Source organism: Berghia stephanieae, chromosome 12, assembly GCF_034508935.2.
Source record: "Berghia stephanieae isolate SIO BIC M18660-M18661 chromosome 12, UCSD_Bste_1.3, whole genome shotgun sequence".
NCBI lineage: Eukaryota > Metazoa > Mollusca > Gastropoda > Nudibranchia > Aeolidiidae > Berghia > Berghia stephanieae.
This window is the reverse complement of record NC_088371.1, coordinates 9,825,243-9,841,371: the sequence shown is the minus strand read 5'-3', so window position 1 is coordinate 9,841,371 and position 16,129 is coordinate 9,825,243. Positions and strand designations below refer to the sequence as shown.

General features: G+C 35.7%; 1 protein-coding gene across 4 annotated transcripts in view; it reads right to left on the bottom strand.

Moving 5' to 3' along the window:
- LOC144958114 (uncharacterized) overlaps window positions 1-16,129 on the bottom strand; it is a 37,742-nt gene that overhangs the window by 7,299 nt on the left and 14,314 nt on the right. For all 4 annotated transcript variants that reach the window (XM_078889776.1, XM_078889779.1, XM_078889777.1 and 1 more), the window contains exons 9-15: window positions 13,819-13,973; window positions 13,039-13,199; window positions 11,232-11,332; window positions 10,254-10,400; window positions 5,110-5,260; window positions 3,718-3,812; window positions 3,168-3,420 (exon numbers count right to left, since the gene is read on the bottom strand). In XM_078889776.1, the coding sequence (XP_078745902.1) occupies window positions 3,168-3,420; window positions 3,718-3,812; window positions 5,110-5,260; window positions 10,254-10,400; window positions 11,232-11,332; window positions 13,039-13,199; window positions 13,819-13,973 (1,063 nt within the window). The remainder of the gene's footprint in view (window positions 1-3,167; window positions 3,421-3,717; window positions 3,813-5,109; window positions 5,261-10,253; window positions 10,401-11,231; window positions 11,333-13,038; window positions 13,200-13,818; window positions 13,974-16,129) is intronic.

Here is a 16,129-nt window from a genome sequence, read left to right as displayed (position 1 = left end):
CCAAAAAAAATGTTTGCTCCTATATCTTTTAATCTATCAAGTTGAATATCTTATTTTTGTAATTTGACATTTATACATTGACTTAGAGTCCTGAAAACCGGATAGAAAAATGCTCGTTTGGTTCAAGAATATGACAGTGTCAATAACTCGATTTGACTCAATTACCTAAATGTGATCCTTTACCCTATGACGGTAGACCAGGTAACTGTTAGGCGTCCTTATTGTACTAGCACTCATACAACATCTGAACATCTGTCACTGTCTATAGTCAGGTACTCATTCACACCTGAGTAGAGTGTGGATTGCCTTACCCAAGGACAAAATATTGGGCTAGATTTTTCCTTGATCACTAATTCAAAATAATTTATTGGGTGAATGGCATTGATGGATTTTCTTTCAAGCTTTGAATAAAACTTGTTGCATTTTTAAAACAATTAGACAGTATTTTCCCAAAATACATGATTTATCATATCATTTTTATGAAGAATTGTTATAGTGTAGTTCAACTTAATCATAAATCCATTACTCAATGGAAATTCAATATTTTTATAACTTTTTCACAACCTCGTAAACAGACTAAATCTGATCTGTATATATTAACCAAAGTTTGAATCTAATAGCAACTTTTCTCTTCTAATTCTATTCAAAACTTCCTTCGAACATCTATTAGACTATGGAATCTTCTTCTTCTTCTTGTGTAAACCTCCAATATTGTCGAGGAACGCTCCACAGTTCGTAGGGTATTACATTTTATACTTGTTAAAACACTGCAAATACTACTAATAAAAAAAATACATAGATTAAAAATCACGATGTGAGCTCTAGCAACTGCGTGAAAGCATGTTGTCAACCGTTTTCAGACATGTCAGCTGGGGGGCTAATCCACAGTCGGGCAGTGGAAGGAAAAAACGAATAAATCTACCATCTGTTGCAGCAAAATCTGACAGCCTTGATCCTTTTAATCAATTAGTAAATTCCTCAAGCACAGAGGTTCATTAAATGACACGTTCAATAATCCTTCATCGATTTCTTTTTTTTATTCTAATTCATTTTAAAATCAAATGTAATTTGGTCCTCAAACAAAACAAAGAAGAAGAAGAAGAAGAAGAAGAAGAAGAAGAAGAAGAAGAAGAAGAAGAAGAAGAAGAAGAAGAAGAAGAGAGAGAAGAGGAGAAGAGAGAAGAAGAGGAAGAAGAAGAAAAGAAGAAAAGAAGAAGAAGAAGAAGAAGAGGAAGAAGAGAGAAGAGAAAGAAGAAGAAGGAAGAAGAAGAAGAAGAAGAAGAAGAAGAAGAAGAAGAAGAGAGAAGAAGAAGAAGAAGAGAAGAAGAGAAGAAGAGAGAAGAAGAGAAGAAGAAGAAGAGAGAAGAAGAAGAGAAGAAGAGAAGAAGAAGAAGAAGAAGAAGAAGAAGAAGAAGAAGAAGAAGAAGAAGAAGAGAAGAAGAAGAAGAAGAAGAAGAAGAAGAAGAAGAAGAAGAAGAAGAAGAAGAAGAAGAGAGAAGAAGAAGAAGAAGAAGAAGAAGAAGAAGAAGAAGAAGAAGAAGAAGAAGAAGAAGAGAAGAAGAGAAGAAGAAGAAGAAGAAGAAGAAGAAGAAAGAAGAAGAAGAAGAAGAAGAAGAAGAAGAAGAAGAAGAGAGAGAAGAAGAAGAAGAAGAAGAAGAGAAGAAGAAGAAGAAGAAGAAGAAGAAGAAGAAGAAGAAGAAGAAGAAGAAGAAGAAGAAGAAGAAGAAGAAGAAGAGAAGAAGAAGAAGAAGAAGAAGAAGAAGAAGAAGAAGAGAGAAGAAGAAGAAGAAGAAGAAGAAGAAGAAGAAGAAAGAAGAAGAAGAAAGAAGAAGAAGAAGAAGAAGAAAGAAGAAGAAGAAGAAGAAAGAAGAAGAAGAAAAGAAGAAGAAGAAGAAGAAGAAGAAGAAGAAGAAGAAGAAGAAGAGAAGAAGAAGAAGAGAAGAAGAAGAAGAAGAAGAAGAAGAAGAGAAGAAGAAGAAGAAGAGAAGAAGAAGAGAAGAAGAAGAAGAAGAAGAAGAAGAAGAAGAAGAAGAAGAAGAAGAAGAAGAAGAAGAAGAAGAAGAAGAAGAAGAAGAAGAAGAAGAAGAAGAAGAAGAAGAAGAAGAAGAAGAAGAAGAAGAAGAAGAAGAAGAAGAAGAAGAAGAAGAAGAAGAAGAAGAAGAAGAAGAAGAGAGAAGAAGAAGAAGAGAAGAAGAAGAAGAAGAAGAAGAAGAAGAAGAAGAAGAAGAAGAAGAAGAAGAAGAGGAAGAAGAAGGAGAAGAAGAAGAAGAAGAAGAAGAAGAAATTTTTTTACTGATTACATTGTCTGTTCATGGAACTTCTAATATTCTTCTTTGCGGCCACAGCTTAAATGCTTTCATTTTGCATCTACTAAAGTCCACGGCCCACAGTCGTACAGCAGTGATGATAGGACATACATGTCCTATGTTTTGAATAGAATTAGATGAGAAAAGATGCTAGTGGTGACTGTACACGGAAAAGTCTTTTGGATGTTTATGGAGGAGTAAGAGCATTGGATATCTAGTGGTTTCCAGTTTAACAGATAGAAAGAGAGCAAGAGAGCAACAGAGGATGACACACACCATAAATCTGCGAGAACTTTTGAAACTGCCAAACAACGTCCATTTATTGAGTCCATTTAATCCATTGATGTCCATTGATGATAATAATAACAACAATAACAACATTGACAACAACAACAACAATCAATACTATATACATCTACTACTTGCATATAATAATAATAATATAATAAATAATAGTAATAATAATAATAATAATAATAATAATATAATAATAATAATAATAATAATAATAATAATAAAATAACAATAATAACAAACAAAACAAAACACACAACAACAACAACAACACACACAAATAATAATAATAATAATAATAATAATAATAATAATAGTAAATGACACCTTTATAGCCCCTTACCCCGATTACAACAGACTATAGGTGCTTTACATTTATAAAATAAATACAATGAACAACCCCCCCCCCCCAAAGTAAAAAAACCAAACCCAGCAATTATAATTATTTACACGGCGCATTTTACACACGTGTTAGGTAAAACTTCATTTACAAAATAGAAATCGTAATAAAAATAGGTGAGTTTTCGAATTTAAATGATGATGATGAATCTATATCTAAAGACTTACCGGAGTGGTTTTGTGGTTGATGGATGTTGTCCTTGCTGTCTTTTTTGGATGGAGGCAGAACAAACACTAGAATCACATACAGACCAAGGCGCTGCGGGATGCTAAGAAGCTTTTTATAATAGTGAGAGATATGCTTGAGCCAGGCAGTATGGGATTTCAGTGATGACGACACGGAAGAAGATTCTGGAAGATCCAGAAACCCAATAACTGTGTTAGCCGATTTAATTTTTACTCCTTTTTCTTTAGCACAAATCTGGAAGAAAACAAATTTAGTTATAGACAAAAGTCGACCAAATAAAAAAACAAACAAACAAAACAAAAAAGAGCAAAAACTACATTTGCTGTAAATTATTATCTTCACCATTACAAACACTGAACACAAAATTCTGGGACCATGGCATTTTTGGGAAAAGGCGTATATCACGAAACTTGATCATTTATCAAATGTTATATGTGTGCTCAATGTAAATTTAGTGGGAAGTGAAGCTTAAAACAGCAAGGAGGGAGGGAGGAAGGAGGGCGATGTGACATATTGAATAGTTTATTTTACCTTAATCTGAAGCCTTTTTAAACCAGCCTTGAGATTGTTCACATATGGAACATCATATTGACTTTTGACAGCCAGGGACACTCGGGTAAATTTCTCTGAAGAAAGAGAAAAAAATGAAGACTTATTATTACAACTATTGAAACAGAAGTAAAAAGAAGAGAACTGACTGGATTCGCCCAGACACCAGAATAGTTCCAATGTTTTTAGTTTATTCACCTTAACCACGCCATTCACGAATCTCTCATTCATCCTTAGTGTTTCATTCATTGTGTTCTGTTGATAAAAGGGAAACCCGAAACGTCCAGTATCTGTCTTCGTTAAATAAATTTAAGCTTACATTTCAATAGTTATCGTTATTTTTTCCTTCAAGCTTCAAGCAGCAACATTTTCCATTTTCATGATTACCAGTCAAGTGAGTGATTATTCGACCCTAACTGCAGACATAACCTTTTTTATTTAAATGGTTAAAGGTATATAATTTCAGTTAATGATTAGAAATGCTTGGTGTGAACATTACCCTTTGTCAACAGACAGGAAGATCAATAATAAACAAAACCGATAAACACAAGGTAGTCTTAATAACTTCGTAATACTCATCTCCACCTTATTTTTTGAGTGTCTTATTGCTCTCTCTATTGATTAACTCACTGACTGCCGAGGTTTAGGCATGTTTTTTAAAAATTCACCATGTTCAAAATTTTTATGATAATAAAACAGATTAAAAAGCAAACAAACCTGTTTGTGCTGTTCTTTCAAATAATACCAATTGTATTGTCGCATTTTAATTCTGGATTGCGCAGTAAGATTTTGAAAAGGAGGCAATTTTATTCCCCCCCCCCCCCCCACCTCCCAAAAAAAATAAATTGAATTGGAGTCAACACTGCCTTTGACCACTGTTCTAACTAAAAACTGGAAAAATTAATGCTCTTTTAACAGAAAACAATCACCAACAGAATCAGAATAATAACTAAAACAAAAACAAGTAGTTTCATATTGTTTTTCACTCGAGAATTACAAATAATTGATTTCCTTTCTCCATTATGTTGGAAAACTAAAAGAAAAAGTACTAGATTATCTATTACTTTGGCCTGCTAGAAAGAATGTCAAGATTAAAAAGTACCCCATCATGTGAAGTATGAAATGAATGATAAAAAATTGAACTACCTTGCAGTTAAACTGCCATGGCCGATACAGTTCAGTCAGAAATACAAAAAAATAGTAAAGTATGAAACCCAGGGGGTTTGGCCATGGTAGTCAAATGTCAAAATAAATGAAAAAAAAAAAAAAACCACACATGCATCGGATGTCGCAGTCAGTGAGTTTAGAAGATACCCAAAATGCACATATCAATCGTCTCTGATCATTATTAGAGCTTAGATTTATTGTACTAACCCTTGACAACAGATTCCATAGTAAACAAATCCTTGGCATATGTCACCTTCCACAGGTCAGGGCAGCCATCAACCAGCTTGGCCCGACAGTCTGAGTACTTCAGGGCCAGCAATAGACATTCTGTTCCGTGATCCAAGTCATAATCATTGCACTAAATAATCAAACAAACAACAACAACAATAATAATAATAATAATAATAATAATAATAATAATATATTTAATAAAAATATATATATTTATATATATATATATATATATATATATATATATATATATATATATCTTGAGTATTTATATAGCGCAATATCCACTAAACGTGCTCAAAGCGCTTTACAAAGGGTCCCTGACCAACAGCAACACTTAACATGTAGGACGAGACATGACGCCTGTTAGGCGATATTACACTTTTTTTCGGACAGAGACAACGCTGGTTACGGCCAGGTACTCATTTTACACCTGAGTACGGTAAGAGAATGTGAGTAAAGAGCCTTTTCCAAGGGCTCAACTATGCGCCGAGCGAGGCTCAAACCCAGGACTTTCCGATCTGAAAGCGAGTGTCATACCACAAGACCACATAGCCGCACAAATAATAGCTTCTAAGATTTGGTTGATTTGACATTACCCAATCCAGAAACCAGAAATTGATGAAACCTAGATCATTTTGATAATTCTTTGAATTGTTCTGTATTGAGGCCTTTCTTTGTCAAAGCGTTGCAAAAATGCACAGCCCCCCCCCCCCCCCCTCCAGACTAAAAAATTTGAATTTTTGTTTAGTGCAATATCCACTAAACATGCTCAAAGCACTTTACATAAAATTTAGTTTTTCAACTCATTGAACAGTGTTAAGCTCACAGTGGCCTTAAATCAAATTGAGGCAGAAGAGTGCAATTACTGAAAAACCTCATTGCTTTACCATTTTATAAGCAGACCGACCTGACAACCCTTCACATTTCAAAAGTGGAATCAGAACGTAAGAAAATAGGAATTTGAGACAAAAAATAGGAATTTCTTATCAATGGATAAAATTCTGTATCAAAACGACCACCACATTTGTCACCAAACACATAAAGACAGTCTTCTAGTCAAATAGCAAAACTACACAAATGTGTTGGTAATGGAAAGGGGAAGGGGGGAAGGGGTGCAATTAATTTTCCTACTTAGCTCCCTTTTGGCAATCATTAAAAAAAAATTACCTTTATACCCCCCTCCCGCCTTTTATTTTCTTCTTATCAATTATCATCATTTTTGAAAATCGGAATTTTAGAGACAATGGCGGAAGAGTGGGAAGGAAGCGTGAAAATAGGAATGATTCCACCAAAAGTGGAAGGGTTGGCGGGTATGTTATAAGCCTTGGTGTGAAAGGGTTTTGTAAAGTTTGTGGCATCTCACTGTTACGACGGTCTGCAGCAAATAAACTGATAACACAGGAATGAGAAAAAAGAGCAGGCAAAGGGAAAACAAACTCAAGACTTTATAACTTCATATGTCATAGCTATGATGTGATACTGAAAGACTTGTGGCCTCTCACTGTAACAATAGTCTGGGGTAAACGTACTAACATTGTAGGAGTGATGGAGAGGCTGTCAGGATAAACAAATCTAAAGACTTCCATCATTTAATAAGCTTTTGCTATGACGCAATACTGACAGACTTGTGGCATCTCAGTGGAGTTTACATACTGACACCACAGGAGTGAGTGAGAGACAGGATGAAAAGAAACAACTAAAGACTTTACCATTTGACAAAGTGAGTTATGATAGAAGCACGTACTGACACTATATGAGTGAGGGAGAGGATGAAAAGAAACAACTAAAGACTTTACCATTTGACAAAGTGAGTTATGATAGAAGCACGTACTGACACTATATGAGTGAGGGAGAGGATGAAAAGAAACAACTAAAGACTTTACCATTTGACAAAGTGAGTTATGATAGAGGCACGTACTGATACTACAGGAGTGACGGACAGGGTGAGAAATACAAACCTAAGACTTTAAAATCTGACATGTTTTGGTTATAGCGTGATACTGAAAGGCTTGAGGAATCTTACTGGGGCACGCATAGTGACACCACAGAAGGTGACGGACACAAACCCCCAAGACTTTACCATTTGAAACGACTTGGCTATGACATGATATTGAAAGGCTAGCAGCATCTCATTTTTACAATAGTCTGACACCACAGCAGTGACAGAGAGGATGATGGGAAACAAACCAAAGACTTTTCTATTTGATATATATGCTTTGGCTATGACATGATATTCAAAGGCTTGTGGCATCTCACTGTTATATTTTTTGTTTTTAAGGATTTTACGGCGCTTGCAACACATTTAGGTCATATCAGCGCCAGTAAAAAGAAGAAAATTGAATAGTAAATAGATTTTAGATGTACAATTAAAAGGATTTGAGGAAAGAATAAGACAAAGGGGAATTGGTTCAAATAGGGAACAGATGTAGATTCCAAGAGCACACTATCAGTGTACTTAGTTTGAGATTACCTAAATGTCTCACCCAGACACAAGACCCCACTGAGAGGAATACACTCAAATGCTTACATATACATTCAAAATAAAAAATATAACAATACATAACAGAGAGATGATTTACAAGGGAAAAAACATGTGTGTGTGTGTGTGTGTGTGTGTGTGGTTAGATGGATAAGAGAGGTAAGATGGAAGTGAGTAGAATGAATAATTATAATAATAATAATACATGACATTTATAACGCGCATTTTCATCACTGGGTGATGCTCAATGCGCGAAACAATAATACAGTGACATTATTATACAAATGAAGCATTATACAAACTACATCAACATAATATTATCATTATACAACAATGTAATAACTAAACATAAATTCATTAATACAAGATATGTTATAATACATCCACATGCTATGTCAAATACGGAAATAATATAAAATAATGATATAATAACATAAACTAAATTAACATTCATATTGGGGTCAAATTACAAAGATGCATTAATCAAGATGTGTTTTAACAAAGAGATGGTGTTTTAACTTTGATTTAAATATTGATAAGGACTGCGCTTCTCTTATTCTTTTAGGAAGAGAGTTCCAGATGGAAGGTCCGACGTGACTGAACGATCTGCCGCCGTAAAATTTATATTTATATTTATTTGTAACAATTAATTTTGTAGAATCTAGTGCAGAACGTAGACTCCTCGTTGGCTTATACGTTTCTAAAAATTCAGTAATATACAATGGTGCTTGATCATTAAGGCACTTATAGCACAATACTGCTAGTTTGAATTCGATTCTCACTTTAACTGGTAACCAATGCAGCTCATACAAAAGTGGCAACGAGTAGGATGTTATCTTCTTTCTTAAAATCAATTTAGCAGCCGCATTCTGGATACTTTGAAGGCGTGATATTTTATCATTGCTTACATTCGAGATTAACGAATTACAGTAATCTATTTTAGATAGTATGAAAGATGTTATTAGTTTGCATGTTACTTCTCTTGTTAGGAAATGTCTAACTGAAGCAATTCTTTTTAATCCTATTGTCAAACTTCTACACAGAGAATCAAACTGTGCCTGCATAGTCATATGTTGATCTAGCATTACCCCGATGTTTTTCACACACGTTGAGAGGTTAATTGTGCACCCATTTATATTTAGAGTAAACTTCAGAAAATCATCTTTCAAAACACTTTTTCTACCACACACCATCACCTCTGTCTTTTCATTATTCAGCTTTAACTTGTTAATTTCCATCCAGCATTTAACATCTCTAATACAGTCTTCAACACGGGTAATCAATGATGGGATATTACTAGGGATATCGCTTACATAGATCTGAGTGTCATCAGCATAGAAATGATACATTAATTTATTTTTAACAAAATATCCGAAAGAGGTTGAGTATAAAGAGTAAAAATAACAGGACCAAGGACAGACCCCTGCAGAACGCCGTAATTTAGAGGAAATGTTTCTGATACTGCGCCATCGATCAGAACCGACTGAGATCTTGATGTTAGGTATGATTTAAACCAACTAAGCGCAGTGTCTCTTATTCCAAAAGTAATTTCTAATCGTTTAATAAGTATCTCGTGATCAATGGTGTCAAATGCAGCCGAAAGGTCCAAAATAGTCAATAAACAGACATGATTTTTGTCAATACTATTAAGAATATCAGTGCATACTTTTAAAAGGGCAGTTTCAGTGCTATGATGTGATTTATAGGCAGATTGGAAATTTTCACTTAAATTATTTAGATGGATATGATACAAAAGTCTTTTTAACACAATGCGTTCAAGCACTTTGGATAGATATGGAAGGTTGGAGACAGGTCTATAATTTTTCAGTTCTTTTACATTTAGATCGGACTTCTTTAATAGTGGTTTAACAATGGCACATTTAAACGAGTCGGGGACACTACCTCAGACCAACGAATTATTTATAAGTTCAGTTATTGTTGGTAACAGTTCTTCAATACAAGCCTTAAGAATACTAGTTGGGATGGGGTCTACTAAGTCACAATATTTTGATGGGCTATGTAAAATGGCTGACTTCACTTCATCCTCAGTGGCTGGATCGAAAACATGTAGTGGCGTTCCATGGAATGGTCCAAAGCTCGGTGACGACGATGATGATGTTTTGTCTAAGTTTTCCCTAATGGATTTTATCTTGCCGTGGAAATAGTTGGCAAAATTTTGAGCTAGTTCGGTGTTATTTCTAGACGCTGGAAGGGGTGTGGATTTCTTACTGCCAAGAAGGTCGTTTGCGGTGGAAAACAGTTCTTTGCAAGATGTAATGCTTTGAAATTTTTCGTTGTAGTGGGCCTTTTTTGCGCATGATAATTATGCTTTATTATACAGCTTATAGAGATTTATAGAGCTGTTTTCGTAAGTGAAGCGGTGTTGGTCATTGTGGTGCCCTAGCCAAGTCCACGGCCAGGCCTAGGGCAAAACCAAGTAATCTCATTCCAAGACAAAGACAGAAAGCAAATTGGAAAACAGATATAAGGGGAAAGAAGACAGTAAGTACCCCCCCCCCCCCACCCCCCTGCCCACTATGGGAGGTCAGGAACCCCACCCAGATCTCACTGTTATGAGAGTATGGGACACACATGTTGACACCACAGGAGTGATGGGAAACAAACCAAAGACTTTTACCATTTCATATGCCTTGGCTATGACATGATATTGAAAGGCTTGTGGCATCTCACTGTTACAATAGTCTGATCTATCCAATGTTGACTCCAAGACGTCCTTGTCTGGTTTGATGACCGTGGACACTAAAGGACGGACAACTCCTGCTGCCTAAACGGAAATGGAAGAAAAACAACAAGAGGAAAGCATATTAACTGAAAGTGGGGCAGCGTAGAACAGTAGTATGATTTTTGCTTCATAACCTGGAAGTGTTGGGGTCTCATCCAACTTGCCGCTACATAGCCTAGAGCAAATCAGTTTGACTGGCTCGTGGTAGTGCTGTTCTTTTATAGCAACATAGATGGTAATAATTTAAAAAATGAATATAACAGTTTCAAAAGAGAACAAAATATCAAACATGGAATGTTTCGGGCTCAAAACCCTTCTTAGCATAAAGCAAAAACAATGAAAAGATAAATACATCACTTAAAAACTTAAGTGTTGAATGTAAAATATATTTGTGTAGGTAGTTTTGAAATCATTTATTACTCAGACAATAAGCAAAATAATGTACTATGTGGCAAAACTGAATTATTAATGATTTTATGCAAAAACATAGAGCAAAATATAAGGTGGTAGAAGTTATATCAATTTGCAATTTGAGTAGACAAGTGAAAGATAAGGTCAATTTACCGTGAACAGATGGACTGCTGAATCCTGGATGAACAGTGCTGGTGTAGGTAAATCAAAGGAAACCTAAATATTATAAACTATAGTACAGAACTAGTTGCCTTGTCATTTCCATTAAAGACTTGAAGACAAAAATAAATAAATATATATATATATATATATATATATATATATATATATATATATATATATATATATATATATATATATATATATATATATATATAGTGTATTTTCAGAGTCTCCCTATTCTCCTGGTACCAAATATGGACATTTCAAGCTACATTACTAGGAGTCGAGGACTTTACCAACCCCGTGTTTCTCTGATGCAGAGGCCACTTTTTCTATGATTTCCTCTGGTACAAACGGTCTGGCTCCATCGTGAATGATGACAACACTGTCCTCAAGGCAATCTGAGGAAAATCAAAATATATGCAAATTTATATAAATTTGCACATGCAATGTTTCATTTACTCTTCCAGCACGATATATAGAAAAATATAAACAATATGTTCTGCTAGCTCTCTGTTTTTTTGTTTAAGTACTCTTCTCATGTCTGCCATGGTCTATGGTCAGATATTCTTTCATAATCAAGTCTGAGGTTAGTGGTTTAAAGATTGAGCATTCGTATTACAGAAGCATTTTTTACTCCAGTTGTCTGAACAATATTTCCAGCCACCTGAATGGCCATTCCATCAAAAAATTGCCTGTTTTTTTCATGAAACTTAAATTTTACGTGTGTGGTGAGTGCTCTACCACTTAAGCAATCGGGACCCCCAAAATAGGACCTGGGCCAAAACTAAATAAAGTCATTTCATAACAAGGATGAAAATGCAATGTGGGGTGACAAAAGGTAGACTACTTTCAAATGCAGACTTAGAAACCAGCAACAACTTGATAATTTTATTTCATATCGACTGAGTTGTGCTAAATTTGTAAATGTAGATCATCATCCTTTAAACTTTGAACATCTGGTGGACCCCTGTCTGGTTAAATTTCCTGTACGCACTCTTACCTATCTGGCATGTAGAATGAGGCATGATCCTGTTAAGTACAACATCAATTTCTTCGGGGGGGGGGGGGGGGGGGGGGGGGGGTTACCAGCCAGGTCCTCATTTGATGCCTAAGAATGCCAGAGTAAAGAGCCTACTCCTAGGACTTTAATTTGTGCCATCCAGAGTGTAACTCTAGCTAGGAGCCCAAAGGTCCAATACTAAATGTCAGGTATTCATTTTACACTGGAGTATGTCAAAATATCACTTGAACCAGAGACCTACAGGTCCAAAAAACTGAATGTCAGGTATTCATTTTACACTGGAGTATGTCAAAATATCACATGAACCAGAGACCTAGAGGTCTGAAGCAGACCTGAAGCAGGGATGTGAAATAACTTTATATTCTTTTTAATCAGCAAGGTGTAAGCGGCCAGTAAATGTTCTCAAACAAATTGTTGCCATTGTGCAACATAGTGGTTATTCCTAAAGGCAAATTGAGGAAAAATTACATGGCTATGTTCAAATTGCTCATTCCCCAAACATGCCTACCCCTAATGACAGAAAAGAGGAATGGCAGACACAAAAAAGAGGAACTGCAGACCCAAAAAAAGTGGAACACTTTCAGCTTCAAAGTATGTACAAACAACTAGCTGATGCTCAGTTTTTCAGGGACCTGTGATAGTGATAGCCCGATTTGAGCTCTGAAAGCTCATCCTTGGAATAATCCTGATCTCCAGCATTTCCAGGGTGGTATTTGGCAATAAGAAAAGCCTCCAAAGTACTAATTTCCAATCTAGAACGGAACTCAGCCTGACTTTTTCTCGCTAGAGAAAAGTTTCGTTCACAATGCTCTGATGAATGGGGTATTGTCTACAGACAATCTCTGAAATCGGAACAAGATAGAATAAGTCGGAACAGCTGAACATTTTTATTTTCATTGTTATTCTTCAAAATGGTTCTAATTTTTTGGGGATGTTTTTGGCATGTCTCCTCCCCCCTCTCACCTCACTACCCTCTACGCAAATGAGGGAAAATCTGTAAAATCCCCATCACTGACTAGACCACAAACCCAAAAGCCGAACCAAATTCCATTCTTGCAAATCAATGTGGACATAGACACTCACCATCCTTCAAACTTTGCACAGCTAGCTGGATGGACCGATGTCGGGTCAGACCTCCAGCACACACTCTCACCTTGGGCCAGCTGTATTTGTTCCCGAGGTCAAGGGCTTGTCCTATATGGGACGAACTGACCACAAGTACAATGTGACGGATCCATGGAAGTCTGTAGACAGTAGAATAACCTCTATGAACCCTTTGTAGACAGGAGTTGATTCTAAACAGAAATTCATGAGACCTCTTGTTGCTATGCTTGGCAAGCTATTGACATGAATGCATTTTTGGCCATTATCTTATTAAAATAAGTCCCAGGTTATTCCATCAAAATGCAGTCATAAACTTCTGAAAATTAATAGTCATCTTATATTTTATTAAAAGTAGTCGAAATACTATTTCAGTGGTTCTATTTTTACCCGAAAACTTTTTAAATACTCTTTCAACCAAATGTTCAGGGTAGTAATCATAGCTGTTAGAAGTTCCATATTTGCATTGTTTTGGTTTGGAAATCTGCTTGAACCCTTTTTTTTCTTTGTAAGTATCAAAATGAACATAAAGGAATATTTGACAGACTTCTTTGTTGCAAAGAAATAAAAAGTCGGGCTAAATGGCTAAGAATATTGTGATTGGTTAATGCTGAGCAATGCTAGAATCATCAATTGTTTTCCTATTCTTTGATCTGACATATTTTGTATTCATTAAGTCATTAAAACCTGGCATATTAAAGTGGAACTTTGATTCCCATTTTGTGTATCTCCTAAAGCCCTCTTTTGATGATTTACTCATACCTGTGAAAGCAGTTGACAGTGTAAGCAATCAGATGGGTTCCTAGAACTTTCTGGAACTGCTTGGGTATGCCCGATGCTCCAGCCCCCATCCTATTGCTTGTGCCTGCTGCTGGTAGGATCACATCAACTGGCCGTCTGTCCACCTGTGAGTGATGCTGAAAGTGACACGTTATATATGCTGAAAGTGACATGTTATATATGCTGAAAGTGACATGTTATATATGCTGAAAGTGATACGTTATATTCGCTGAAAGTGACACGTTATATAATCTTTTATTTAAACACCTTTTTCAACAATTTGTTGATAATCTGACAATAATTAAATATGTGACCAATCGCCTGTGTGAAATGGACACTACCAATTGCTTGCTATCTTTTGGATAGGAGACTAGTCCATCACAAAGTACATTCCACTAGATCTAACACACCCAGCTACCCAATCACTGCTGGGTGGAGAGGGGGGTCAGAAAAAAATCTTGACTGGACCCGGACCGATCTTGGTCCCTTTGCGTGTGAAGCGAGTGCTCTACCAACTGAGCTAATGAGACCCCTTCAGGGTCATTTAGACGGTGAAAATTGAACTCGGCTATATAATGAAAAATATAAAACTTGAGTGAAGTTCATGTAGTTCAGTGAGAATACCCAATCTTATAGTACAAACATTTTAAAATGTCTCATTTTTGATTATATCAACTTTTAATCCACTTGCTGATATATGTCTTTGTTCTTGATATTGTTTGATTTGAGATGATGGATCACAATTCAAGAAAACTAAAATTATATCGTATCATATGTCATATAAGTATTAAGGCTTGTTTGTTTTGTTTTTAAGGGTTTTACGGCGATTGCAACACATTAAGGTCATATCAGCGCCAGTAAAAAGGAAGAAAATGGGATAGTAAAAAGTTCTAGAATTACAATTAAAGAGCAAAAGAAAAGGTAAGACAAAGGGGACTTGGTTCAAATAGGAAACAGACGTAGATTCCAAGAGCACACTATCAAAGTACTTAGTTTGAGATTACCTAAAAGTCTCATCCAGACACAAGCACAGGTCCCAACTAAGAGGAATACACTCAAATGTTTACCAATCATATAATATAATATGTAAACTAAACATAATACAATTCATAACAGAGAGATGATTTACAAAGAAAAAAATATCATCTCCCAAAACTATAACTATACATTCGACTGTTTCCCTCCCAGCCAAAGACTCCGGCCAGGGTCAGGACAAACCCAAGCAATCTCATACCAAGACGACAGGAAACAATTGGAAAACGGGTTTGGGGGGATAGAAGACACAGCATGTACCTCCCTGCCCACTATGGGAGGTATTAAGGCTTTAAAATGAATCAAGTGTTCCTTAAATGCCCCCAAAACATAATAAGTAACAATTAGGTGGACATTACACAAGCATACTCTTTGAGATAAAAATATTAAAGGGGAGAAACAAATAAAGCATAGAAGAAGATTTAAAAAAAACAAAAAAAACAAAAAAAAACAACCATCCATTCTTATTATTGACATATCAGGAATGCTCAGTCATATGTGTATTTTAAAGTAAAAAGTTCCAGATCACGGCTGTTTTAAAATTCATTAATATATTCAGAATTTTTAGTTAGAAATTTCAGATTGAAGGGAAAACAAACGGTGATTGGGTGGCTGGGTCTGTGCTAAATATGGTGGAAAGTGCTTTGCAATAGACTAGCGTCCTCTCCAAAAGGGTAGCAAGCAACTGCCATTGTCCATTTCACACTATGAAAACTGTGGTTTGACACTCACCTTCGGATCGGAAGATCCTAAGTTTGACTCCTGCTCTGAGCAGCATATAGTTGGAAAAGGCTCTTTACTCAAATTCTCTCATGATACTCGGTGTAAAATGACAAACTGTCCATTAACAGCATTATCTTAGTCTGAAAAAAATGTAATATCACCAAACAGGCGCCATGTTTCATCCTAAATGTTAAGTGTTGCTGTTGGCTAGGAAGCCTTGTAAAGCACTTTGAGCATGGTCGGCGGACATTGCGCTAAATAAAAACTCAAGTTTTTCTTTTTTTTTAAAAACAGTTTTCAACATATTTGTGTCCTACTGCTTGAAAACCGTGTTATGTCAATGTAATCAAGATGTTGAACATTGTATTTGTGGTAAAAAATGTGAGACTTGGATTAAGTTTAGATGCTTTATTGAGTAGAACGAATACAGTTGTATCATAAAGAGCAAAAAAACTAAAATCTGCTTATAGCTCTAAGGGACTATTTTATCCAGAGTATCATCTATCCAGACCTGCCACTTACTCAGATTAATTTGACA